General features: G+C 38.6%; 3 protein-coding genes and 2 long non-coding RNA genes across 6 annotated transcripts; 3 read left to right on the top strand and 2 right to left on the bottom strand.

Moving 5' to 3' along the window:
• The first annotated feature begins 40 nt into the window (after window positions 1-40).
• Window positions 41-2,117, top strand: LOC131322410 (uncharacterized). Its single transcript, XR_009198831.1, has 3 exons — window positions 41-179; window positions 261-301; window positions 1,290-2,117. It is a non-coding gene; the product is annotated as an uncharacterized LOC131322410 (long non-coding RNA).
• Window positions 2,118-3,677: 1,560 nt separating this feature from the next.
• On the top strand, window positions 3,678-5,614 carry LOC131322400 (ATP synthase gamma chain, chloroplastic-like). The gene is made up of 2 exons (XM_058353716.1): window positions 3,678-4,121; window positions 4,152-5,614. Exon 2 carries the CDS (start codon window positions 4,229-4,231, stop codon window positions 5,333-5,335), a length of 1,107 nt encoding a protein of 368 aa, XP_058209699.1. The 5' UTR covers window positions 3,678-4,121; window positions 4,152-4,228; the 3' UTR covers window positions 5,336-5,614.
• Window positions 5,615-6,653: 1,039 nt separating this feature from the next.
• Window positions 6,654-9,957, top strand: LOC131322405 (protein S40-6-like). 2 transcript variants are annotated; one of them, XM_058353727.1, is made up of 2 exons: window positions 6,654-7,036; window positions 9,305-9,957. In XM_058353727.1, exon 2 carries the CDS (start codon window positions 9,315-9,317, stop codon window positions 9,837-9,839), a length of 525 nt encoding a protein of 174 aa, XP_058209710.1. In that variant the 5' UTR covers window positions 6,654-7,036; window positions 9,305-9,314; the 3' UTR covers window positions 9,840-9,957. The 2 variants fall into 2 exon arrangements, with proteins under 2 accessions (XP_058209710.1, XP_058209709.1); XM_058353726.1 differs by lacking the exon at window positions 6,654-7,036 and adding an exon at window positions 8,427-8,914.
• On the bottom strand, window positions 9,762-12,012 carry LOC131322411 (uncharacterized). Its single transcript, XR_009198832.1, has 2 exons — window positions 10,490-12,012; window positions 9,762-10,430 (listed from the first exon to the last, which is right to left on the bottom strand). It is a non-coding gene; the product is annotated as an uncharacterized LOC131322411 (long non-coding RNA).
• A 393-nt stretch (window positions 12,013-12,405) lies between these two features.
• LOC131322402 (heterodimeric geranylgeranyl pyrophosphate synthase small subunit, chloroplastic-like) lies at window positions 12,406-13,609 on the bottom strand. Its single transcript, XM_058353720.1, has one exon. It carries the CDS (start codon window positions 13,578-13,580, stop codon window positions 12,657-12,659), a length of 924 nt encoding a protein of 307 aa, XP_058209703.1. The 5' UTR covers window positions 13,581-13,609; the 3' UTR covers window positions 12,406-12,656.
• Between the last annotated feature and the right edge of the window lie 8,450 nt (window positions 13,610-22,059).

Raw genomic sequence — 22,059 nt, 5'->3', positions numbered from 1 at the left:
GTCTTATAACTGATGTTGGTTGGTTGGTTATGACCTTAGTTTGAGTATTCTTTCAAAAGCATCCACAATAAGGATGTCTTTCATTGGCCTTTCTGGTAGCTCTTGGAAGGTACAGGCGTGGGTTTCAGCATCTTTAATATGGTGATCTAGGCTGTGAGAATGCTATTTGAGATCCAATGGTAACTTTTACTATTCAAGTATGTTGATCTATGTAGCACACATGAGCCCGACTTAGTTTATTTATTTTTATGTTTGTGCAGAAATACCACTCAAGTATGTCGAATCGCGAGACTTCAATTCTGTAAGTATTCACTTATTATGCAGAGCACTGTCTGGTGTGCTTAAATTTGTACTTATGTTGTTAAATGCAAAGCACTGGCTGGTGTGCTTTGATTTTTACTGATTTAGTTGATGCAGAGCACTGGCTGGTGTGTTTAAATTTTAAATGGTTGGTTTTTACATTTTTTTTCTTCAATTTAACTTAGATTTGTCGAATTTAGAAATAGAATTCGGAAGTGCCATAGTCTTGAAATAAATGATTGGATTTGGTCTGTAGAAAGAGAGAACGACAGGGTGCACACTGGGTCTGTGTTTACCATTGGTGTATGCAAGGGTTAAAGTTCAAGATGTTTGAAATTTTGAATTTTGCTTCGTGGTTAAGAAATTATGCTATGGGGTTCTTTCAACAAAGTAAGACAATTGTCAATTAAGTACATAATAGGGTGTAGACTCTCCCTTGCAGGGCATGTGTCTTGACTCCTAATTGTACTTATGTAAAGAAACAACCTACCAAGATTATTTTTTTAGGGAGCTTTTGCTAAATGTAATGCATTTTTCTTATATGAAAATACCTTGGTGGATTGGATTGCGTTGATTTCATTTTGTGTATATTATCGTATTTTTCTTAAATGCGCTTGCTAGAATTTATTAGGTGGACGCTTTTTGTCACTTCACTAAAAATGTGGACTTTGGAAGGACTTGGGTGTGCGGGTGAGTATGATACTTAGGAAATTATACTTTTTTAGACTGAAATTGCCATATCCGTTTTGGACACTCCAAATACACTAGACACACCGGGAACATGTACGTGTCCATTAGATTTTAATATGATTAATGGTGGGACGAGCCGGGGACACAATAATGTGAATTATAAATTTTAAAAGCTTTGTGTTGGATTAAAGTCTTCGAGAAATACGAGTTTACATATCACTATAACATTATTTCCATAGCTCTTCGGCTATAGTTCCTATCTATTTTTTATAAACTTTTTTTAGTTTCTATTCGAACAGGAGGTGAATTGAAGTGATAGTAATTGGAGCATTGCTAGAAAGTTGAATTGATAGTAACGGGTTTTGTCAGATTTTAGCGGTAAGCACCTTCTGGCACGACACAATCCCTATGGATTGTCATCGGATTATGTTTACCATAGTAGGATCGTGTTGTTATAAGCTTTTGTACTGATTATATAACCTTTTGTACTGATTTGTGGTGTGCTTGGTTAGGTAATTTATTGACTATTCTATGGAATGAAGGCAACAACTCTTTGGTAGTACGTGATTTTTGCATTTGGTTTTGGTTTTGGTTTCTGTTAGGTAATTTGCACACGGAATTATGCTTTCTATCATGGTCCCTATCTCGATCAGCTTGATTTTTATCTAGGAGTTTTGGCGAAGATCCTCAATATTGAACAATGCCATTTTGAAAGTGTAGAGTTGAAGGTTAAAGTTGGACGATGCAACCATTCATTTGTTGTATCACATGCTTAATGCTGAACGATTCTATGACACGTTATTCTTACTATGGCATTATTAGTAGTTCTGTGAATCTCATATGATGTGTTTGTGGTGTTGTCAAAAAGGGTTGCTAGGACAGTAATATTGGGTAAACGTAGGAAATCCACAACAATATCAGCTTGGTATTACCAGTTTTGGGGGATCTATTTTGATCTTTCTTCTCAGGCGGCGGAACCATTTTCTTTTAATTTCTTGATGTTCATATCTAAGGCGGCATGTCTATTTTTTTACTCTGTTGTTGTCTGTGTTTCCAGCCCATTTGTAATTCTAGATAGTTACAAGCTCGCCATTACGTCGCGCCGTGCCTTCAGGCACGGGCAATTTCTAGTATATATATATATCGGGGCGGTTCCGGGGACACCTAAAAAAACACCCCATAGCTCCCGATCAAATTTTGATGATCCGAGCCGCTCAATGTGATCAGAACGTGATTTTAAGGGTACCCGCAAGAAATCAGCAAAAAAAATAACCGGGAAGGGCTTGATCCGAACAGTTTCGAACGGTTAAAATAAAAACTGCTTAAATCAAACCTTTCCCGGTCATTTTTTTTGCTAATTTCTCGCGGGCACCCTTAAAATCACATTCTGCACACATTGAACGGTTCGGATCATAAAAATTTGATCGGGAACTATGAGAATGAGATTATGGGTGTTTTTTTGGGTGTTTTTTTAAGGTGTCCATTGAACTGTTCCGTATATATATATATATATATATTTCTAGCTGGGCTATGTAATGTGCCGCGTCAAATTTTCTCAGACAAGCACCTCTACAAGTATGAAAAAAGTGAGGTTCCTAACCAGAAAACGAAGTCCTCCTTACAGGAAAATACCATTTTCTGGCCACTTGCATTCTCCTAATAACTTAACTTTTCATTTTCAAACCTTCCATTTTTCATAGAAGCATTTGTCTTAAGTTATTACCAGATGACTCAACTCAAATTGATATAATCAGGCAAAAACAGATGAAACCACCAAGTTCAGCAATAAATAATAATGCTCATATATATAGATTAATCTCCAACTTGCACTACTTTCGCACACTTTTGTTGACATTAATGGATGTTTCTAAACTTCGATCTTGACTTGGAAAAGAAATGATACCATTGACAGGGAATACAATAAAACATATCTCACTATATCTTTTTGTTCTGGATTGTCATAGTCCAAGCCTGTTGCTGTTACTGTTTACTTAGCGTCGTTTCTTCCAACCTCTGGAGGAAACATACAGAACTGTGTGCATCATCAAACTGTAATATAGGAGAGAGAGAGAGAGAGAGAGAGAGATGGGGAACGACGATTGGTGTTCAGTTGGCACTCATCAGAGAGAGCTTGGACGACGATTCAGTGAAATCCAATAAGTAGAGAGAGAGAGAGATCTTGGGGGAAATGGGGATTGGGGACGACGACTGGTGTTGGGTTTGCTGCATCGTATTGGCTCTCGTTAGAAACCCGCATATGGCAGACGCGAGCTTTGTGAAAACAGTGTCGACCGGGATTCATTGAAAGCTCGCATCTTGAACACGGAGGTTCCTCAAAAACGACGTCGTCCTACGTATAAAGACTTCTCATCGTGAACCTAAGAAGTCATCTAAAAACAAGATTTCATCAAATTTTGAGCTGATTCTGGTTTATTTCTATGATCGAAATAGTTCACATTGCAGATATTGTCAAGATCATAAACCATGTCAAATATTATTTGAATCAGATACATATTATCATATAATCGGAGACGATAAGTGTGAATTTTTTTTCCTGAAAACAAATATGCCCGCACTGTATCAAACCCATGCTGATGAAAACGGCGTCGCTCGTACAAACCTCGCAGTTGAGGTCCTTCAAAACGAGGAACTACAACGCGAATTCGTCAAATTGTGAGCTCATTCCGATTTATCTCAATGATCGGAAGGGTACATATTGTAGATCTTTTCAAGAAGATAAACCATGTCGAAAATCATATTAATCGAACACTGATCAAAATGCAATCGGAGATGATTTGAGTGAAATTGTTTCTTTTAAAATGGAAATGGAAACACTGTATCAAGCCCCTTTTAGCCAAGAATAATTTCGATAAACCCTCCTTCCCCTGTAAACCTCCGGCAATGTCCATTTCCCGACTTTTCCTCTCGTTTTCTCAGCAACCAAACGGCACAAAACCAGTTTTGCTCTAGTTTTGTTTGATAACTTTGATTACTCAAAGTCTTCGGGTCAGTTTATGAGCACTTCGACGAATCCCGTGGACCAATCCACCGTCCACCTCGATCGTTTTTGTTTGATATCTCAGTTCTGCTCTAATTTACCGTTGCAGTCGTCTTCGATTACGATTCGGTGAGTCGAAACCAGTTGTGCTTTGTTTTAGTAGTATCTTTTTTGATAACTCAATTTTCCGGCCACCTGGGCTATTATTTTTGTATTGCTCGATTGTGCCGTAATTGACCAATGTGGTCATCTTCGATTTCGATTCAATACCCACCTTCCCATTTTCAACCCACGCCATTTGGTGTACTCCGCCATGTTTCAAACCCCAGTAGTTTATTGCGATTTCCAAAATCTTCCTTGATTTGCTGCGGCCTCCGCGAACTTCGAAATCGGATCAACTCCGTGAAAAGCACCCAGAAAATCACTGAAGTAATGAAGCTTGTATCAGCCGCTAAAATCCGGCGGGCCCAAGAAGCCGTGATCAGCGGCCGACCCTTCGCCAAAGCCCTTGCCGAGTTCTTGTACTGTATCAATGAACAGCTTCAGTTGGAAGATGTAGATGTTCCTTTAACTAGTGTTAGGCCTGTCAAGAAAGTTGCCCTTGTTGTTATCACAGGGGAAAGAGGCCTATGTGGGGGTTTCAATGCCGAAATTCTCAGAAAGGCCGAAGCAAGGGTTGCAGAATTGAAGGGAATGGGGGTAGGTTGTGTTGTTATTAGTGTGGGGAAAAAGGGTAATGTTTATTTTCGCCGAAAGGGTGATGTTGAGGTTGATAGGTTTGTTGAGGGAGGGAGTTTTCCTACAGCAAAAGAAGCTCAGGTTATTGCGGATGATGTGTTTTCGCTTTTTGTAAGCGAAGAGGTAGATAAGGTTGAGCTTTTGTATACGAAATTCGTATCGTTGGTTAAGTCTGATCCCGTGATTCATACATTGCTTCCATTGTCGGCCAAGGGAGAGGTTTGTGATGTGAATGGGAAATGTATCGATGCCAGTGAAGATGAATTCTTTAGGTTGACGACCAAGGAAGGGAAGTTGGCTGTTGAGAGAGAGACCGTGCGGACCAAGAAAGAGGGGTTTGCTCCCAATATGCAGTTTGAGCAGGACCCAGTTCAGATTCTGGATGCAATGTTGCCTCTGTATTTGAATAGTCAGATTCTGAGGGCATTGCAGGAATCATTGGCGAGCGAGCTTGCGGCAAGAATGATTGCGATGAGGAGTGCAACAGATAATGCTGTAGAGTTGACGAAAAATCTTTCAAATGCTTATAACCGGGAAAGGCAGTTGAAAATCACTGGTGAGATATTGGAGATTGCTGCTGGAGCTGAGGCACTTGAAGAGTCTCGCTAGTTTTGCAATGTTGTTTTTTCAAATTGTTTCTTACGCGACGCTTTTGTTATTCATTCAACATGCTTCTTGCTTCAAGAATCTTATGTATAACAGAATTAAGAAACAGCTTATGGATTTAACTCATGTAACTGAGTAGTCGATTTTACTAGAGTGAGGATTACAGGTGGATTTAAATCAGAAGCTTTTTCTACCTTGTTTCAGTATTCCAGTGGAGTATCTATGTTTCTCTTATCGCCCATAATCAAGTAAATAGAATTTTACTTTATGCATTTTTGTCAATGGGATAATGTGAGTTTGGCATTATGCATTCCCCCTCTTGTGCACGCTCTAGCTATTCCATTCGTGTTTGTGCATCGAATTTTTTTCGAGTATTTTTTGAGTTTTGCAGTTCAAAGAATTTAGCTCATCTTACAAATGTGAAGCTTCCTGGAGTAAGATATACCCAAAGGTTTGTTTTGCAAGATCGGAAATCATATGCTAATGGAGCACAAGGTGAGTTGAACCTGGCAGAGCAGTGGTGATCTGGAAAGAACGTCTAAGGCTATTAAATTGAGTTTCGATTCATGATGTGGGGGGGGGGGGGGGGTGTTTGTCGGGTGGGTACCCACTATCACTATTATTGATTACGCTGATTAAGAAGTAGATCTTACTCAAGTCAATCCTTATGATAGGACTAAAGGCATCTTCCAGGACTCTTGCTCAATTTTTTCATGAACAATAGCAGTTCATATGTTAGAGGCCTTTTTTGAGTTCTGAATCTGAAATCTTCTGGGCATTGGCAAAATGTTTTAGCACAAGGTTGGCCAAAGTTCATAAACTTCAAATGGGATGACTGGACTGCGTGTTCTCCCTCTTTAATGAAGGCATGTTGTAGTTATCTTTGTAGTTAGTGGTTCTTGGAGGTTATGACAAAGGAGATTATCCAGGCTAAAATGCTGAATTAAATGGCGTTCCGCGAGATAACCGTCCTCCATCTGTTATCATCTTGTAGCCTTTAAAGTATTCCATTTCATGATTTAAAAGTTTAGTACTGACTAATTCATCTAGTTTATAAGATGATCCAACTACTTGTCCTGCTATCGTATAAGCTTTGTTTGATTCGGACTGGTCATGTCACTTAAGAACTCATGCTCTATTTCCATCTTCTTGCTCCCAGAGGTTTACCTAAGCATTAGTTTCCTGGTGTTCAAACCCATTACTGGCTGAGTTATATGATCCTTCTAATTGGCCTTGATTTGTTGCAGTGCTGCAGTAACCTCAATTGGGGTCACAGCCCAACATTCCTATTGGTTGCTTGGGATACTACAGCACTTCCTCTTGGTTGAATTAAAGTTTTCACAGGTTGTGATTCTGGATTGGAACTTTAGAACTTTAGGAAGAGGCATGTAAATAGAGTTGATAACGCTAATCGGACTAGTTGTTGTAGCTTTTATGATACAGCCTTGGCTCTGATGCCGGAAGGGGAACCATAGCGACTTTAGAATATCTATTATTGGGGGAAAACTCGATCTTGGAAACTGTTTTATTTTCTTTGAGCAAATTGGAAAACATACTTGTAGAAAATCTCACTAACTCTTGCTCAGGTGGCACGGTAGGCATGATATCTTTCTGATGCCAAATCCTATATTCCTCAACAGTGAAGCAAGTCCACTGAAAGGAAAAAGGACCAGAACAGAACAGGAGCTCTTTCAGGAACTCACGGTAAGTTTTCACGCTCGTTTTTATCGTATGCTTCCATTTTATTTTGCGTTAGCGAAACCCCTTGTTTAAAAAACCCGGGTCTATGTATGCTTCATACATATTGTAGGATGCCAAGGGCCCAATAAAATATCACGGAAATGTGACAACTGACAACCGTAAAGTAAATGGTTCATTTTGTGGTACGAGTGCCATGGTTTCAAGAAATTGACCCTTGTTGGAGGGGAATGAAACAATGAATCACGTTTAATTCACTTTCTCCATGGATATCATCATTCATGATACCATTATATCTCTGAGCGCTCTATATGTTTTGTGGAATCCAAGGCTTATTGATCTTTGGCACTTGGAAGGCTGTCATAAGGTTCACAGTTCGTAAATGGCATTGTTGGTTATTATTTGGGCCAAAGACTGAGATGTACTTGTCGTAAGTGAATTAATCACTTGGAAATTTTGGAAGATTAGCTGTCTAAGATTCTGTTCTCTTTCATCACGTAATCTAAGAGGTTGAAATGGATGTTTCTCACAAAAGCTGATTGGTTTCTGATGATATATTCCTGTGTTTGTCTAAACCTATGCCAGTTGTACATTGAATGAGGGCTTCCGAAATGGTGCATGTGGATCACATTTGTGGATAACCAGTTTTTCTCCAGAAAGGGCTCACTTTTTCAATGGGTGATCTTGTCTTCCTACTTCCTAGTCAATTACGCATGAGCAAGATTGAAATTATCTTGCAAGTATGTACGGTTTCCTCTTCCTAATTAATTGCTTCCGGGTTTCCTCTTCCTAATTAATTGCTTCCGGTTCTCTATTTTATGTATGCTAGATATGAAAGAGACACTGATGCTTATCTCCCGCGTGTATATTAAATGACAAATATATCCTTGTTGATTATTCATGGGAGCCGTAAATATGTAATAGTTATACATACGGAAGTGCTATGACCCATAATATAGAATGGATTTTAAGAGGTGAGCTCTGTGGAACACAACATCAAACTTAGGATGCAGTATTAACTTGATATAACGACAAGGGAACCCACAACATTAAATTGAATGATCAATATGAAGGATCTGATTTGGAATGTTAAAAAAGACGGTGGTGAAAATCCCTTGTCGATGATGAAGGCGGCTGATATTGATGGAGAAGATTGGTAGTGCTAATCATTAGATATAGTGCAAGAAACTAGGTTTAGCTTGGTATAATAATGTGAGTTCTGTCCACATTACAGGTGCATTGCAACGACTGCTGATTGAAGAGGTTGAAAAAGAACCCTTTGGATTAATTAACAATTAGCCTAAACAAATTTTGATTCCAAGAAGGAACCAATAAAGTGGATAGTGTATTAGTACATTGATTAAGCTCTTCCCTTTATCTTCTAAGGAGTATGACATCAACCACACTTCTAAAAAGTGTTATAAATCCACAATGTCAACATCCATGGCCCCATTCTCATAATTTAGTGGACTTCTGTGATCACCAAAATGCAACTTCTATAATGGAACTGATGTTCTATTCATCATCTCTTACTCCTCTCTAATTCTCTCTCTCTCTCTCTCTCTCTCTCTCTCTCTCTCTCTCTCTCTCTTTTTAAACCTTTTCTTTTCTGCATTTGGGTTCCAAAAATTGGGGAGAGACTTGAGAATTTTCTCCCCCTGCGGTTTGATTTTTTAGCATCGCTATCTTTCTATGGGTTTTCTAAAGGATGCAAATATGAATTAGAGACAACCTGGATTCTCTTAATCCATCTTTAGCTCCCCCTCTGGCTCTATGCACCAAGAACTCTCTCAAATATTAACAGTTATTTTGCAGATTTTGCATATTTCCTTTTCAGAAATCTGAGCTACCTCTAAATTTTGAAGCTTTGGTATCCAGGGAAAGGTAGATACTGATTTTTCTTGGCCAGCTGTTTCACTTTGCAGGATACTTTTATTCAATTTCTATGGACTTTCTAAATGTCAGATTTAGAACTCTTGGGGAAAAGGAAAGTGAGAGGAAATAGTGTATGGGGGTGGTTATCAGAATCAGTTTTACAAGTACTTTTTGAGAAAGTATTTAGTTGACAGTTTTCAAAACTTATTTTCTGAGTATTTTTGGGTGACAGTAACAGCCATTTCTGGTAAAACTTGTAAAGCTTGGTTTAACTTCTCGAAAAACATTTCTGCGGAACACCGAATAAGATGTGAAGATGATGAGTGTTTTTGTTTTCAAAAAGTGTTTTGTAAAATTAGGAGCTATACCCGGTTTGTCTAATTTGTGGAAAATTTTCAGGGCAATCAGCATGGAGGGAAGGTACGGTTGGACATCCTTGAAAAATGAAGAATTCCAAGAAGAAGATATTTGGGCTGTTCTGAAGGAAAGCACAGATTTTACTACCTCCAAGGTTGGTTCATCAGATTCCCCTACTTCTAATTCAAGGCAGCAGCTCCCCAAAACTAGCAGCATAATGATCCCAAGAGCTAACAACAATTCCGCTCAAGAACGAAAAATATTTCCGAAATCAGCACCGGTAAAAATACCCGATTGGTCAAAGATTTATGGTGAGAACTCAAAGACTGGTTCATGGCTTGATGTTGATCATGACCATAATGATAATGATCATGATCATGATGTTGGTAGTGATGAAGATGATGATGATGATGATGATGGGAAAGTGATGCCCCCACATGAATGGATGGCAAAGAAGCTAGCAAGGAGTAATACATTTTCTTTCTCTGTTTGTGAAGGGGCTGGGAGGACTCTCAAAGGGAGAGACCTAAGTAGGGTAAGGAATACTGTGTTAACCAAAACTGGGTTCCTCGAGTAAGATGGCCATCGTAATTATCATGATGGCGGTACCATGTCATCAAGATGATTGGTAAAAATGGGATGGTCAAGTGGGTAATTACCATTATTATGCTGTAGATAAGGATATCTGTTTATCATTCTTGTGTTTTACCTTCTTGTGGTTAGAATTTACTGAGATGGTATGTTGGATTTGGTGTCGTGAAAAGGGAAGCCCTGTTTTGACGTAAAGTTGGCAAAGATGCGGGGTGAAACTCCCTCCCTCTTCATGTGGTCGAAAGTTGAACCCACTTGCAGTAGTTCTTGTGAACCAGATGTTGCGTGTTAAGACACCTTGCTTCAAGGGCGGAACCAGGAATGTAATCTGTCCTGGGTTAAAATAGGTTGGTGGGTGGAATGGGTTGGGCTAAAATTATTTGGCCAAACTCCATGGGGTTAACAACAATCGGCCATTGGGTTGTGTTGTTAAAAGTTTGTGGAGTTAAGCATTTGATTGAACCGTTCTACTATTAGCCTCGTTTTTGCTAAATTTTACATGTTAATTTTTTATTTTTTTCAAAGTTGACCTGGGCTATAATAGCTCACCCCACCATATATTTAGCTCCGCCCTTGCCTTGCTTGACTCGCACCTCAATGGGACAGTGATGACTGGTTGTTCCCTCCAGGAGGCACCTTGCTTAACTCGCGCCTCAGTGGGACAGTGATGACTGGTTGCTCCCTCCAAAGCGGTGGCTACCTCGCAAGAGTACCTCCCAGCCATATTCCCTAGAAGTTAGAAACCCTATGTCACTTCCACAGTGGCAGTCATTCAAATAAGCCTCCTCCATTCATGGGTTTTGATTGATTTATTTTATTTATGTCTTTTGAACTTTCGGGTTTTGATTCCTTCTGTGTTTTTTGCAGCCTTCATTTCTGGAAATTCATGGTGGTTGCTTGAATGGATGAATTGATGGAGCCCAGAAAACTAAACTAATGGTTATTGTTAAAAAAAAAATAAAAAATAGTACTATTCTAAAACACAGGATAAGGAAAGAAAAGCTTTTTATGCTAGTGACACCAAAGAAGGCAATAATTGAATAAGAATTGCTTTTTATTGGAAGGGCCACAGTGATTACCTCACTGTCCTAGATTTGTTAGCAGAAAAAAGAAGAAGAGAGATATAACTACAGTCTACATGGTACTACATGTTATTCCATTAATCTCAGTATCACACTCTTTCATTGTCATTGTAATGCATATGTCGTACTTTGTGGGATTATTTATCCGATAAATGATCCGGCCAAAATTGTTGGACACAATCACCTTATTTGTGGTCACTTTGGATAACCAGTCGTCTAATCCATTGTCCATATCCATCAAACAAAAGACTCATTGTTTGTCCAGAATAGACTGACCAAACCCAAGCTATCTTGGGAGTAATACTTTTAGCCACACGTCCACGGGATCGATTCCTCTCCATACCTCATCGCTCCATACCCCTCCATACTCTCAAATTTTTGCCCACATCTCGGTCCAACAATAAAGATCCGAACACTTCACCTTGTAGAACACGCGAAAAACTCTAAGTCTACGAAATCTCATTATGATCGGAGATTGATAGATAGTCAATAAGTTGGTTTTCATTGTGTAAAACGTAAAGTTAAAACTGTAGAATATATTTACCATCCATTTTTGTATGACAATTTGCAACGTGTTCATGCAACTCTCCATCTCCGATCATAATGAGTTTGGCATAATTTTCTTTTTCCAAAGGTGCTACGAACACTCCCTAAACTACCACACTAAATGGTATAGGGAGATTTTAATCTTCCATTGTGTGCTACTTATATCCTACCTAAAGCTAGTGGGTAGCTATTAACATGACCTATAATAATTGATGTTTCGGATCAAATAATAATAATTATTATTATTATTATTGATGAGAGATGAAAGTACTTTTAAAAATAGGCCCCGTTTTGCTTGTGGAACTGTATCATCACTGATTAGGGCAATGGAGAGTGACGTGCCACCAGAAGTTCACTTTACTTATGATCATACCTATGTCCTTTTCTTCTTTGGTGAACTAAATGGTAGTGCATCAGTGCATGGATGGTATCCGTTACCTCCGATATTGATCTGACACTATATAACTATCTGTAGATTATAGGGAATTTCATTGTACTTATGTCGGGGCTGACGCTAAAGTTTCATCACATGTGAATGGTGCTAGAAGTATGTTTAGCCTCAATAAGCGGCTATCGGGACACGAATTTGAGCATTGTCTAACCAAGTTCTGAACTTTTATCATTGAACCCACCCTCTTCATACATAGAGTTAGTAGTTAGTGATTACTACTACGGGTGACCTCCTCTCCCTCCGTTGTAAGTTTGTTTGACGGATACAAAATTGTTGCTTTATATTGTAGAACTCACTTGAGGGATCTTGAAGAACTTACGACTTGAGACATCCAGAATTTGGCAACACCATAATCACAACAAAAGGATTTTTTTTTCCTTTTGGAGTATGTTTCTTTTATATTTTAGCAAGTTAAAATCAAGTTTTACCCCGTGCCATCCATATTTTTCTCCTTTCTTTTGTCCATTCATATACATCCAAATGCCCCATTTTTTCCCTCCTTTCCCTCTCCCCCAATTCTATAACCATCAACACTAACACACACAAATCGCACAAACTCACTCACAAGACTAGAAATAGCGAATTTGTACGATTGTAGTGAAGGCTAGAAAGAATGAGTTTGTGCGATTATAGTGACTAAGTTTGTGCGATCGCGTGTGTTAGTATTTGTAGTAATAGCATTATTGTTTTCTCTCAAGTTACACATCCATCATAACCTGAAATTCTATAGATTGCAAAGGCTAGCAACCTCAACAAGGCTAGAAATTGGCTCAACATTCCTACCACTTAAATTCTCCAATTCCTTGATAGCCATCACTCTCAATCTCTCCACTACATCCATCAATCCCTCCTCCTCATGTCCTACCACCCAATTCAACATCCCCTCTATCATTCCCACATAAAGTCCAAATTTTCTCAACTTTTCTATCTCCTCCTCACTTCCCCCTCCCAATATGGCCCCACACGCGGCCCCGCACGCGTGCAACTCACCTTCTTTCTTCATGCACACATGTTCGATCCACTCCTCGTTGGATCGAGCGCCTTGTTGTGACTCGTGATATTGGCCGTCGATCATCCCCTGCGAACCTATGGCACGTGTAATCTCAATAATCACCCGTAAAACCCGATCCGAGTTGTTCTGAACCGACCCGACGGATCGGGCCAGTAACTCAAACCCAAATGGCACAATCCCATCACCGGTGAGGAGCTCGATATTTGGGCCGTAAGCGTGATGGATCCCGGGCTTGTGATTGGGCCTGTCCATCAACGGAAGGTGCTCGTGGGCGTGGGCCGCCGAATGCACGAGGCGCAAAGCGGAGGCGGCGACCACGGCCTGAGCCCGGTCGCCGCCGACGAGCTCGCACGCCGCCACGCACAAAGCCGGCGCCTTGGCTTTCGGCGCGGCGAAGACCAGGTGGCGCATGGGCTCGAAGACCGCGACAGGTTGCCGGACTGGGATGGCCGTCTTGAGATGGGCCTCGATGTCGGCTTCTATGGAGGCCCAGTAAGATTTGGTTTGGGCCATGGCGACCGTCGTGGGCTTGTGAACCGATGATGATGATGATGGTGGTGGTGATGGATGGTAAGGATTTGGTTTAGAGAGAGAAAGAATTGGTTTGCCATTGAAGTGAGAGAGAGCTCTTGCCATTGTTGTTTTTTTCTGGTATGGAGGAAGAGAGGGGTCAGTCTCACTTTATAGAGGGGGGATGATTTTTCTACGTAAATACTCCTATGATTTGTAGTGCAGTGAACGTGATGCACGTGCTCACCGACCTAGAACGTTTTAAATTTTTATAAATTTTTGGGTGTAGAGCGGGGTACTACATGGATGGTACCCTTCGATGATTTTAACTATATCCAAATGTGTTTTGGACGATTCAAATTTATTTTTTCTCTCTCTCCTTACCTGACCACTCTCTCTAAAATCCGGACCATGCAATGAAGAGTCGGCCCTGACTTTTTGGGAGCTTAAACCGAAAATAAAAATATAGTTTACAATTTTTTGGAAACCTAAAGCAGCCGCAACAATTGTTTTAGCTCAAAACCGACTCTGCGTGCAAAATATATTTGGACGACTAGGATCGCTGACGGCGTTGGTACCGCCCGGCACCCAAAAACTTCTCATACAGTAAATTTTTATCCGTGGCTATGAACAAAATGTGACTGGTTTGGCATTATTGATAATCTTTGATTTTTTATAATTTTGATGGCCACAAAATGTACAATTTTTATTCTTTTTTTTTTTTGACACTTTTCAATAAACTTTTTTCCAACCTTTTTTTAAAGCATTTTCCTTGAAGAAATTTAAAAGAATTTCAGAAATTACAGAAAAAAAATCATGTATGATGAAGCATGATGGACGATAGAAAAGAGCTCTAGCTTAAATGTGTGTGTGTGCGCGCGCACGGGCACTCTTTGGTGAGGCCCATTGCGATTATACAAACCTAAAGTAAAGAATAATAAAACAAAAAATTACCAAAAAAAGGAATGCTAAAAAATAACAAAAGAAAATTCGTGGTCGAAACCTAATTTAGGTCCTATACTATATTTGGAATTCTATCTACTCTCTAGGTGAGTTAGGTATTTGACATTAAAAACTTATGAACAAATTGTGTGAGCTAAAACTACATTACCGTAAATCGATGACCAAAGCTTTCCTAGCTTTAATTAATGATCACTAAATGATTTCCCATTTATCAGGGGTGATCATGATTTGGATTTGTTCGGTTTTATAGTAAACTAAGAACCAAACTAATATCTACGGATTATGAATATGAAGAACCGAACTAACCTACAAAAAGTATAGAACCAAACCAATCCAAACCAAAAAAAAAATGGTTCGATTTCGGTTTTAAACCATGATTTGCTTTGAACTAAACTATATTAAAACCAATTTTACTCAAATTGCTAAAACACACTAACATAAACCTCCTAATTAGAACAAAACTAAACATTGTTGTGGATACGTAGAAATTTAGTCTAAATTATCTTGGCAATGAAGGAAAACTAAATATTGTGGTGGATTTAATAGAATCAATAAATTAGGAAAGAAGTTGACTAATTAGGCTCCCATATTTATTTGGTGAATCATAATTAAATTATAATATATATATATATATATATATGTATTATACGGTTCGGATTGGTTTGGAATTAACCATAATCGCGAACCCACAAACCAAACCATATAACGCAGTTTCTAATTTTTTTCATGACCAAACCATACTACTTAAAAACCCACAAACCAAGGGCAGAATTCGTGATTTGGCAGATTTTTTGCTCACCCCTACCATTTATTCTGCTGTAATTTGTTTTCCTTGTTTTTTTCAAATGATGTCAGCACACCTTTTGAGTAAAGAACAAGAAGATGTATATTTACCCAAAAACAACAAGATGTATACCCCCATAAAATTCACATCCGGAAATACGAGTTACAACTAATGCCCATTAGGATGGTAAACGAACTGAGCAGCTCGTGAGCTTAGTTCCGCTTGTTAACACTCGGCTTGACTCGTCCCATTTAGTAACGAGCTTTCGGTTCATTAAAGGAGGCTTGGTTTTTTTTTTTTTTTTTTCCACACGGTATAATTAGCGGAGGTTAACAGGATGTGTTAGATTAGCACAGGAGGTTGCAAGAACTATTCATAACCCTAATCCCAAATCACCCACGAGAGGCTCGAACCTCGTTTAATAAATAATTAATCTTGGCTTGTTTAGTATGTTTACAGTCTTATCCAAAGTTCTGAATACCGTTTCGGACATGGTACCGGTTTTGCTACTGGTACGGTACGTACCGTTACCGGTGAGATACCGGGTACCGTTTCGGATTTCCCGTCAAATACAAGTATTTGCTAAAATTCTAACATATATGTATAGGATAAATATTATACTCCGTACTATATACTGTATTACTACACACTAGTGTAGTCTGGTTGGTGTACGGTGTATAGTGTGACTAATAAAACTAATAAATAAAGATAATGTATGTACTACTATGATATATCAATACACTAAATAATCTCCCAAAAAGCAGGTGCACACCCCAATAAGACTGTTCTACTTTCAGTGTTCCTTTATCTCTCAGATCTGGAAGAGACGTGAAGAACAAAATGTCCGAAACCAGAGGTGTGAAGGAGACGACCGACGGAAGAGGCGTGAAGAAGACGACGGAGAACTTCATCGGAATGTGTCCAGAAAACCAGATCTGAAACAGAAATCGGTTGTGGCTTTAGTCTTCTTTCCCTTCTCTCTGTCCCACTCTCTCTCTCTCTCTCTCGCGTCCTGTCTCTCTCTCTCTCTCTGGCCGGGCTTATCAAAATACCGGACGAATTTTCCGGTAACGTCTTCTCGGCCGGTATTTCCGGTTAGGCCCGGTATTGGAGCCGAAACGGTATTAGAGGGTTACAGTACCGTTTTCCTTTCAAATCGGTACGTACCGGCCAGTATGGAACGGCATTCACAACATTGGTCTTATCGGTCATGATGACCGCACAATCAAGTGCAATTTGCACGATAGAGATGTAGAAACATGTGGGCCTCAAGGCCTCAATGATTGCAGTTAGACGGAACTCACCATTGGTTGCTTCAACATGAGTGGGCCAGTTGTGCGCCCACCTAATTGTGGTAAAGAATTCACGAGATCCCCCATCTGACCCCCTCTGGATAGGGGCCTATCCGACTTTTTTTCGGCTGTTGATCTCGCAAATTAACGATCGAGAAAGGTGAAACAGGCGCCTGTTTGAAAAGGGGTCGGACTGGAATCCGAACTCGGCAAGGAATCAACAGAGGCAGGCCATGGGCCCAACAAAACGTTTTTGGTGTCCGTGCGAGTAATCCAGAATGTTTTTTCACGAGTTGGACTTCAGCAGACAACGATCAATGATTAAATTCCAAATGGTTTTGCCGATGTCATTTGCACTTCGGGCGTGTTTGTTTGTTTTCTTATAATGGATGTCCAAACCATCTTAAGAGTATCTCGATTAATTTCGGAATTCTAAAATTAATTACTGATCAAATCTTTAAGTGGCCGAAAGGTTTAAAATGTCTAACTTCATTGGGATTCGAATATACAACTTCATATAGGATAAATTTTTCTTATTCTCTCTTTGCCAAACACATTGGAATTTTTTTCATCGTTTATAGACTATAGGCTAGGTTTGAGTTGAATGATTAATAGTGATGGGATATAAAGTTTTATGATGGGATATAAAGTTTTATGAGATGAATAAGGCCCTATTCTGGAACGCGAAATAAATACTTATTTTTTAAAAAGGCAATTTCAAGCTCAAAAATGATGGGCTTATTGAAATCTAAAAATATGCATTATGGATCTTGTTTGAAAGATCTCATTAATACGGTGCAAAAAAAATTAAAAAATTATTTTTCATTTACATTATTTTTGAGTTTAAAAATGCGAAATAAGTACTTATTTTTTAAGAAGGTGTTCTGGAACGGGCTCTAAATCCCCCAATTAATATGAAAGAGATTGACAATATCATTCATCCTAAAATATTGAGTTGAGTTTTGTTCATTCTTCATTTAAGAGGGTGAATATTACTCTTATTCCTATTGGTTGAAATGGTGTAGATTCCACCATAAAATGATGTCATGCGTACCAAAAGTGTATTGAATGGGTGAGACCTACATTATTTAAACTAATAAGATGGAGGATAATGGTGAACAAAATTGCACTCTAAAATATTGGATGTCAATTTTTTATACGATTGGTTCATGAAGATATGATTCATATGAAGTATCCATAGGATGTTATATTTTCGAAATGAAAAATGCACTCCCGCGGCATTACTAATTGAATTTTAAGTTTAATCTGGTCAATCAATCTGACCCATAAAGATTTGGGTGTTGACACGGGATGTTAAGATAGCGATAACTTTGAGGTTAAGATGGTGATTAGGAGCCAAATCATCGCTACTTTAGCAACTTTAGCTGCTTGGTCTTGTTAGATTCTAGATTCTGGACGATATATGTAGAATAAATTTTACAAAAATGCTTTATGTGTGAAAGTGTAGTTAGCATTTAAATAGCTCATCCACGTATGATTTTTGGATTCTGCATTCTCTAGTTTATTTTCGATAATGCATTTTGACGGAACGGATTTCATAATTTGCGAGCAAACTCCGAATATGTGAAAATGAAAAATCAACAATGCAACAATTAGGTGGCCAACAAACACCCCCTAAGTACCACCCTTCCAAGTTCCAAACAAGTCACTTTGCCATTGCCGTTGACCAGTGAGACAATCATGTTGACATAATGGGCCTAGCCCATGATGTACCTTTTGACCAAACTATCTTTATCATTTTCAATTGGGCCTCTAATTATGCCTTTACATGGTCAGGGTAGGCCCAACTAGCCACATGCCAGTTAGAAAGTATGGAAAACTAGTATTTGAGTGGTTTTGGACGGATGAAGGCACTCACTTGGGATTTCCATAATCTTTCCACAATCTTCTCTCTTTTAGCGCGCATGATTTCTAATAAATTTTCTCTCGATTTGTTACTCTCGTCTCTTTATCTATCCAATTTAGAAGAAACTAGACTTGTCAAGTTGGTTGTCTCATTTCTCTCCCCCAGTGGTGACCTGAGTTCGAGTCCCACGAGAAGCAAGTTTAGGGTTCAGAGTTATGGATAGCTTCTGACCCCCCCGATTGAATTAACACCCTGCTAACCCCCACTGATGCATACCGTATGTAAAAAAAAAAAAAATCTCTCCTTATTATCCCAAAAACCTCTTTCAGAATATTTTACCAAATGACTCCGAAGTGTCGTAGTAGAGGGACAGCCACTTTTTCTATCATCGAGCAAGACATCTCTATTTTCAGGTGGGACCATGGAAAGAATTATACTTAGTATAAAAGAAAGCTTTGTTAGTATATGGGATTGTTTCATCGGACCAAAATTCTCTTTGGTTTTTTCATTTTTTGTTGTTGAAAATGGCTCTCAAACGTACAGCTTTTATGTGTTTCGACGATCTTCAACATCGGATCAAAAAAGAAAAAAATATGATCTTAAACATTTCTATAATTTGATAATAATAATAATAAAAACTTAAAAAACATCAACAAATATGTATCGTACTAAAAGTGATCAAATTTGATGGACATCGCAAACATGGTCGAATTGAACAACAACTCGTATAATGGTTACTGACCGATTGTCCAAATGGTGTACAGATTGGCAAGAGGCCTAGTTTTGGGTTCCTCACAAACAATCTGAACTGTTCATTAATTTCAAAATATTTTTTCCAACGGCTTCGCTAAAAATTATAATCGGATAACTATAAGTGCTCGGTCCAAAGTACCAATATTTTAAAGTGGGTCCCACGCTCACCCCTATATTTATTCATGGAATAATGAAAAGCAAAATAAATTTAAAAAAAAGAAGAATAAGTGGAAAATAAAGTTGCAAAAATTAAAGTGAGTTTTTAGCATTTGCCAAACTGGGCCAAGCATAAGTTTTTGAATCACATGGACCATGTTGTCTTGTTGGGCTTTTGAGTGTCAACTTTTTATTTCTTCTTTATCTTTCTTTAAATTATTTTTATTATTTTTATTTTGTCTCTATCACATTAACATATTTGAAGTTGGCATTCGACCTGTAAATTAGGCGAGCCACGTTCCTTGCACGTGCACCATGTGTGCATCAGAACAACCCCCATTATTGTTGTTTGGGATTTAGTAATTAAGAAAGTTGGAAATGATGAACTCCTTTCTAAAGCTATGGCATGCAACTGAGAAATCTCTATCTATCTATAAACCTAAAAAAAAAGAGACTAGCTAGCATCATATAGGATTTAAATCATGCAATTCAAAGTTTATCTAACAAAAGGTGGAGGGACTGTTAAAAGTTTTAAACTTATATGTTAGCTTTTGAATGTAATAATATTTTATTACGACACTCTTCCGGTGGAGAGGCAAACAATAACTTCAGAGTCTTGTTTTGATATCGTGTTAACATATTTGTAGTGGGCCGGATAGCGGGTCGTCGATCCGAATGGGTCCGAGCTGCGGAAGGCACAGGCTGCCCGACCACTAATATACACCCATGTGCGACCAAAACAAGTCGCCCGGGATGGAGCTTTGCGGGATGGTCTAGCTGTGGGGTCTGGTCTTGCGAGGCGATGTGTAGTTGAGGCAGCGACACCTCCGTGCTGAGGTGTTTGGCCGACTATGTGGCACCCGCCTTGGTTCATTCACGTGGCTTGGTCACGTGCTTCGTGACAGCACGACACTCCACAATCGTTATGAATGATGTCAGACCAAGAAGCGGTTATTTTTGATGTCATGGGAGGCACAAGCTATATTGGAGGTTAAGTAAGTAATCCCCTATATAAGATACACATTGAACCCCAAAGAAGTATGTCGTTCTTACTTTCTCCAACTATGTACTTTTCTTACTTGAATTGGAACTTACTTAGCCATCGAAGTGCTTATCGATCATCTCCAGCCGACTTGGCAATAAAGTGGTTCCCTTTTTGTAGAGTTATGTCGAGAAGAAAAGAGCTCAGTCTAGGCCTAACTCAGGAGGTTCAAGGGAGGAGATCCAATCGAAACACCACCCCTTAGTATATCAAAATTCAACTTAATTGATAATGAGAAGAAAGACCGTTCAAACTCATATATCGATTTTAGAGACATTAAATAATTGGTCAACATGAGACAAGCTCCAATAATAGAGAAAAATACTTCAATAATGAAAGGAAATAATGGGGATGTTACAAAATATTCTTTGTGGAAATTGGAGAGGAGGAGGAGGAGGAGGAGGAGATGTTTTTCAAACTTGATCGAAATTAGTTGTTTGTTTGTTTAATTTATGAGCTTTCCAATGGATCCCATTGGAAGCCGTTTATTTAGAATGTTTTGAGATTGCCATAAAGGAACCTATGATACTACTATAAACAAACAAGTACAATTGAATACTTATTACTACTTGTAACCTATGGCATTCTAAATTTGTGCTATAATGAGTAGACTAGGATAGATATACTTTTAGTTAATTTATAGGGCCCTATTTTCTATAATGGCGACTAGTTATTTATTTATTTATTTTACCCGGCTCCTCTTCGGTTTTGCACTCTCCCATTCTTGTCCAGTTTGTATTTTTGTGCGTCCATACTTGATCCACAAAAAATGATTAGAATCGTTGATATTGTAGATCTCGTCAAGAACCTCAACTACACCAAATATCATATTGATCAAATACCGTTTGATGCTTGATCGGCGCACATTTATATTCAAAAGAATATATTGTTCACACTGGATTCAAACCCATTTGGGTGTGTTTTTTAAATATAAATGTGTGCTGATCAAGTATCAAACGGTATTCGATCAACATGATTTGGATGTGGTTGAAGCTCTCGACGAGATTTACAACATGAACGGTTTCAATCATTGTTGTGGGCCTAGTATCATGGGCCCACAAAAATGCAAATTGGACGGGAATGGGAGAGCAAATCTGGAGAGGAGCCGATTCCATTTTTTTTGCTACATTTAAGAGTATCTGGATCAACTTACGTGCATATCAGCTAATCTAGTCAAAGACAGATCATTCATACCGGGACTAAAAAATTCACAAGAAATTACTTTCTTGCTTTTTGACCTCAAAAATAGAATTTTGATTAATTATATGGGAAACAAATCTACCAATCAACCGGAACTGACCCTTCGGACAATGGTGACCAGTGCTTTGGCTTGTACTGACTGCTATGGGGGACCCGGTGTTAATGCGTGGATTGTTCTAAAATTCCTACTACTTATTTTGGCAATTACTTAACAAAAGTCAAAATATGAAGATATATAAATTCATATTGATTGGTTCACTAACACATAAATTGGTTTATGTCATCTCACCGAGATATGCTTAAGTATAAAATTAGATTTTATGGTAACCAACAGATGTTAAGACTTTATTTTAATTCCTACTTATTTTGGCAATTACTTAACAAAAATCAAAATATGAAGATAAATAAATTCATATTGATTGGCTCACTAACACATAAATTGGTTTATGTCATCTCACTGAAATATGCTTAAGTAGAAAATTAGATTTTATGATAACCAACAGATGTTAAGACTTTATTTTAAAGAACATGACATACATGTTGTCCAC

This window comes from Rhododendron vialii, chromosome 4a (genome assembly GCF_030253575.1).
Source record: "Rhododendron vialii isolate Sample 1 chromosome 4a, ASM3025357v1".
NCBI lineage: Eukaryota > Viridiplantae > Streptophyta > Magnoliopsida > Ericales > Ericaceae > Rhododendron > Rhododendron vialii.
The sequence above is the reverse complement of the archived record's forward strand: the minus strand, read 5'-3'. Positions and strand labels throughout refer to the sequence as shown.

What these genes read in the sequence shown, in the direction of transcription:
- LOC131322400 (XM_058353716.1), top strand. Translation starts at nt 4,229, where the DNA reads ATGTGGTCATCTTCGATTTCGATTCAATACCCACCTTCCCATTTTCAA.
- LOC131322405 (XM_058353727.1), top strand. Translation starts at nt 9,315, where the DNA reads ATGGAGGGAAGGTACGGTTGGACATCCTTGAAAAATGAAGAATTCCAA.
- LOC131322402 (XM_058353720.1), bottom strand. Translation starts at nt 13,580, where the DNA reads ATGGCAAGAGCTCTCTCTCACTTCAATGGCAAACCAATTCTTTCTCTC.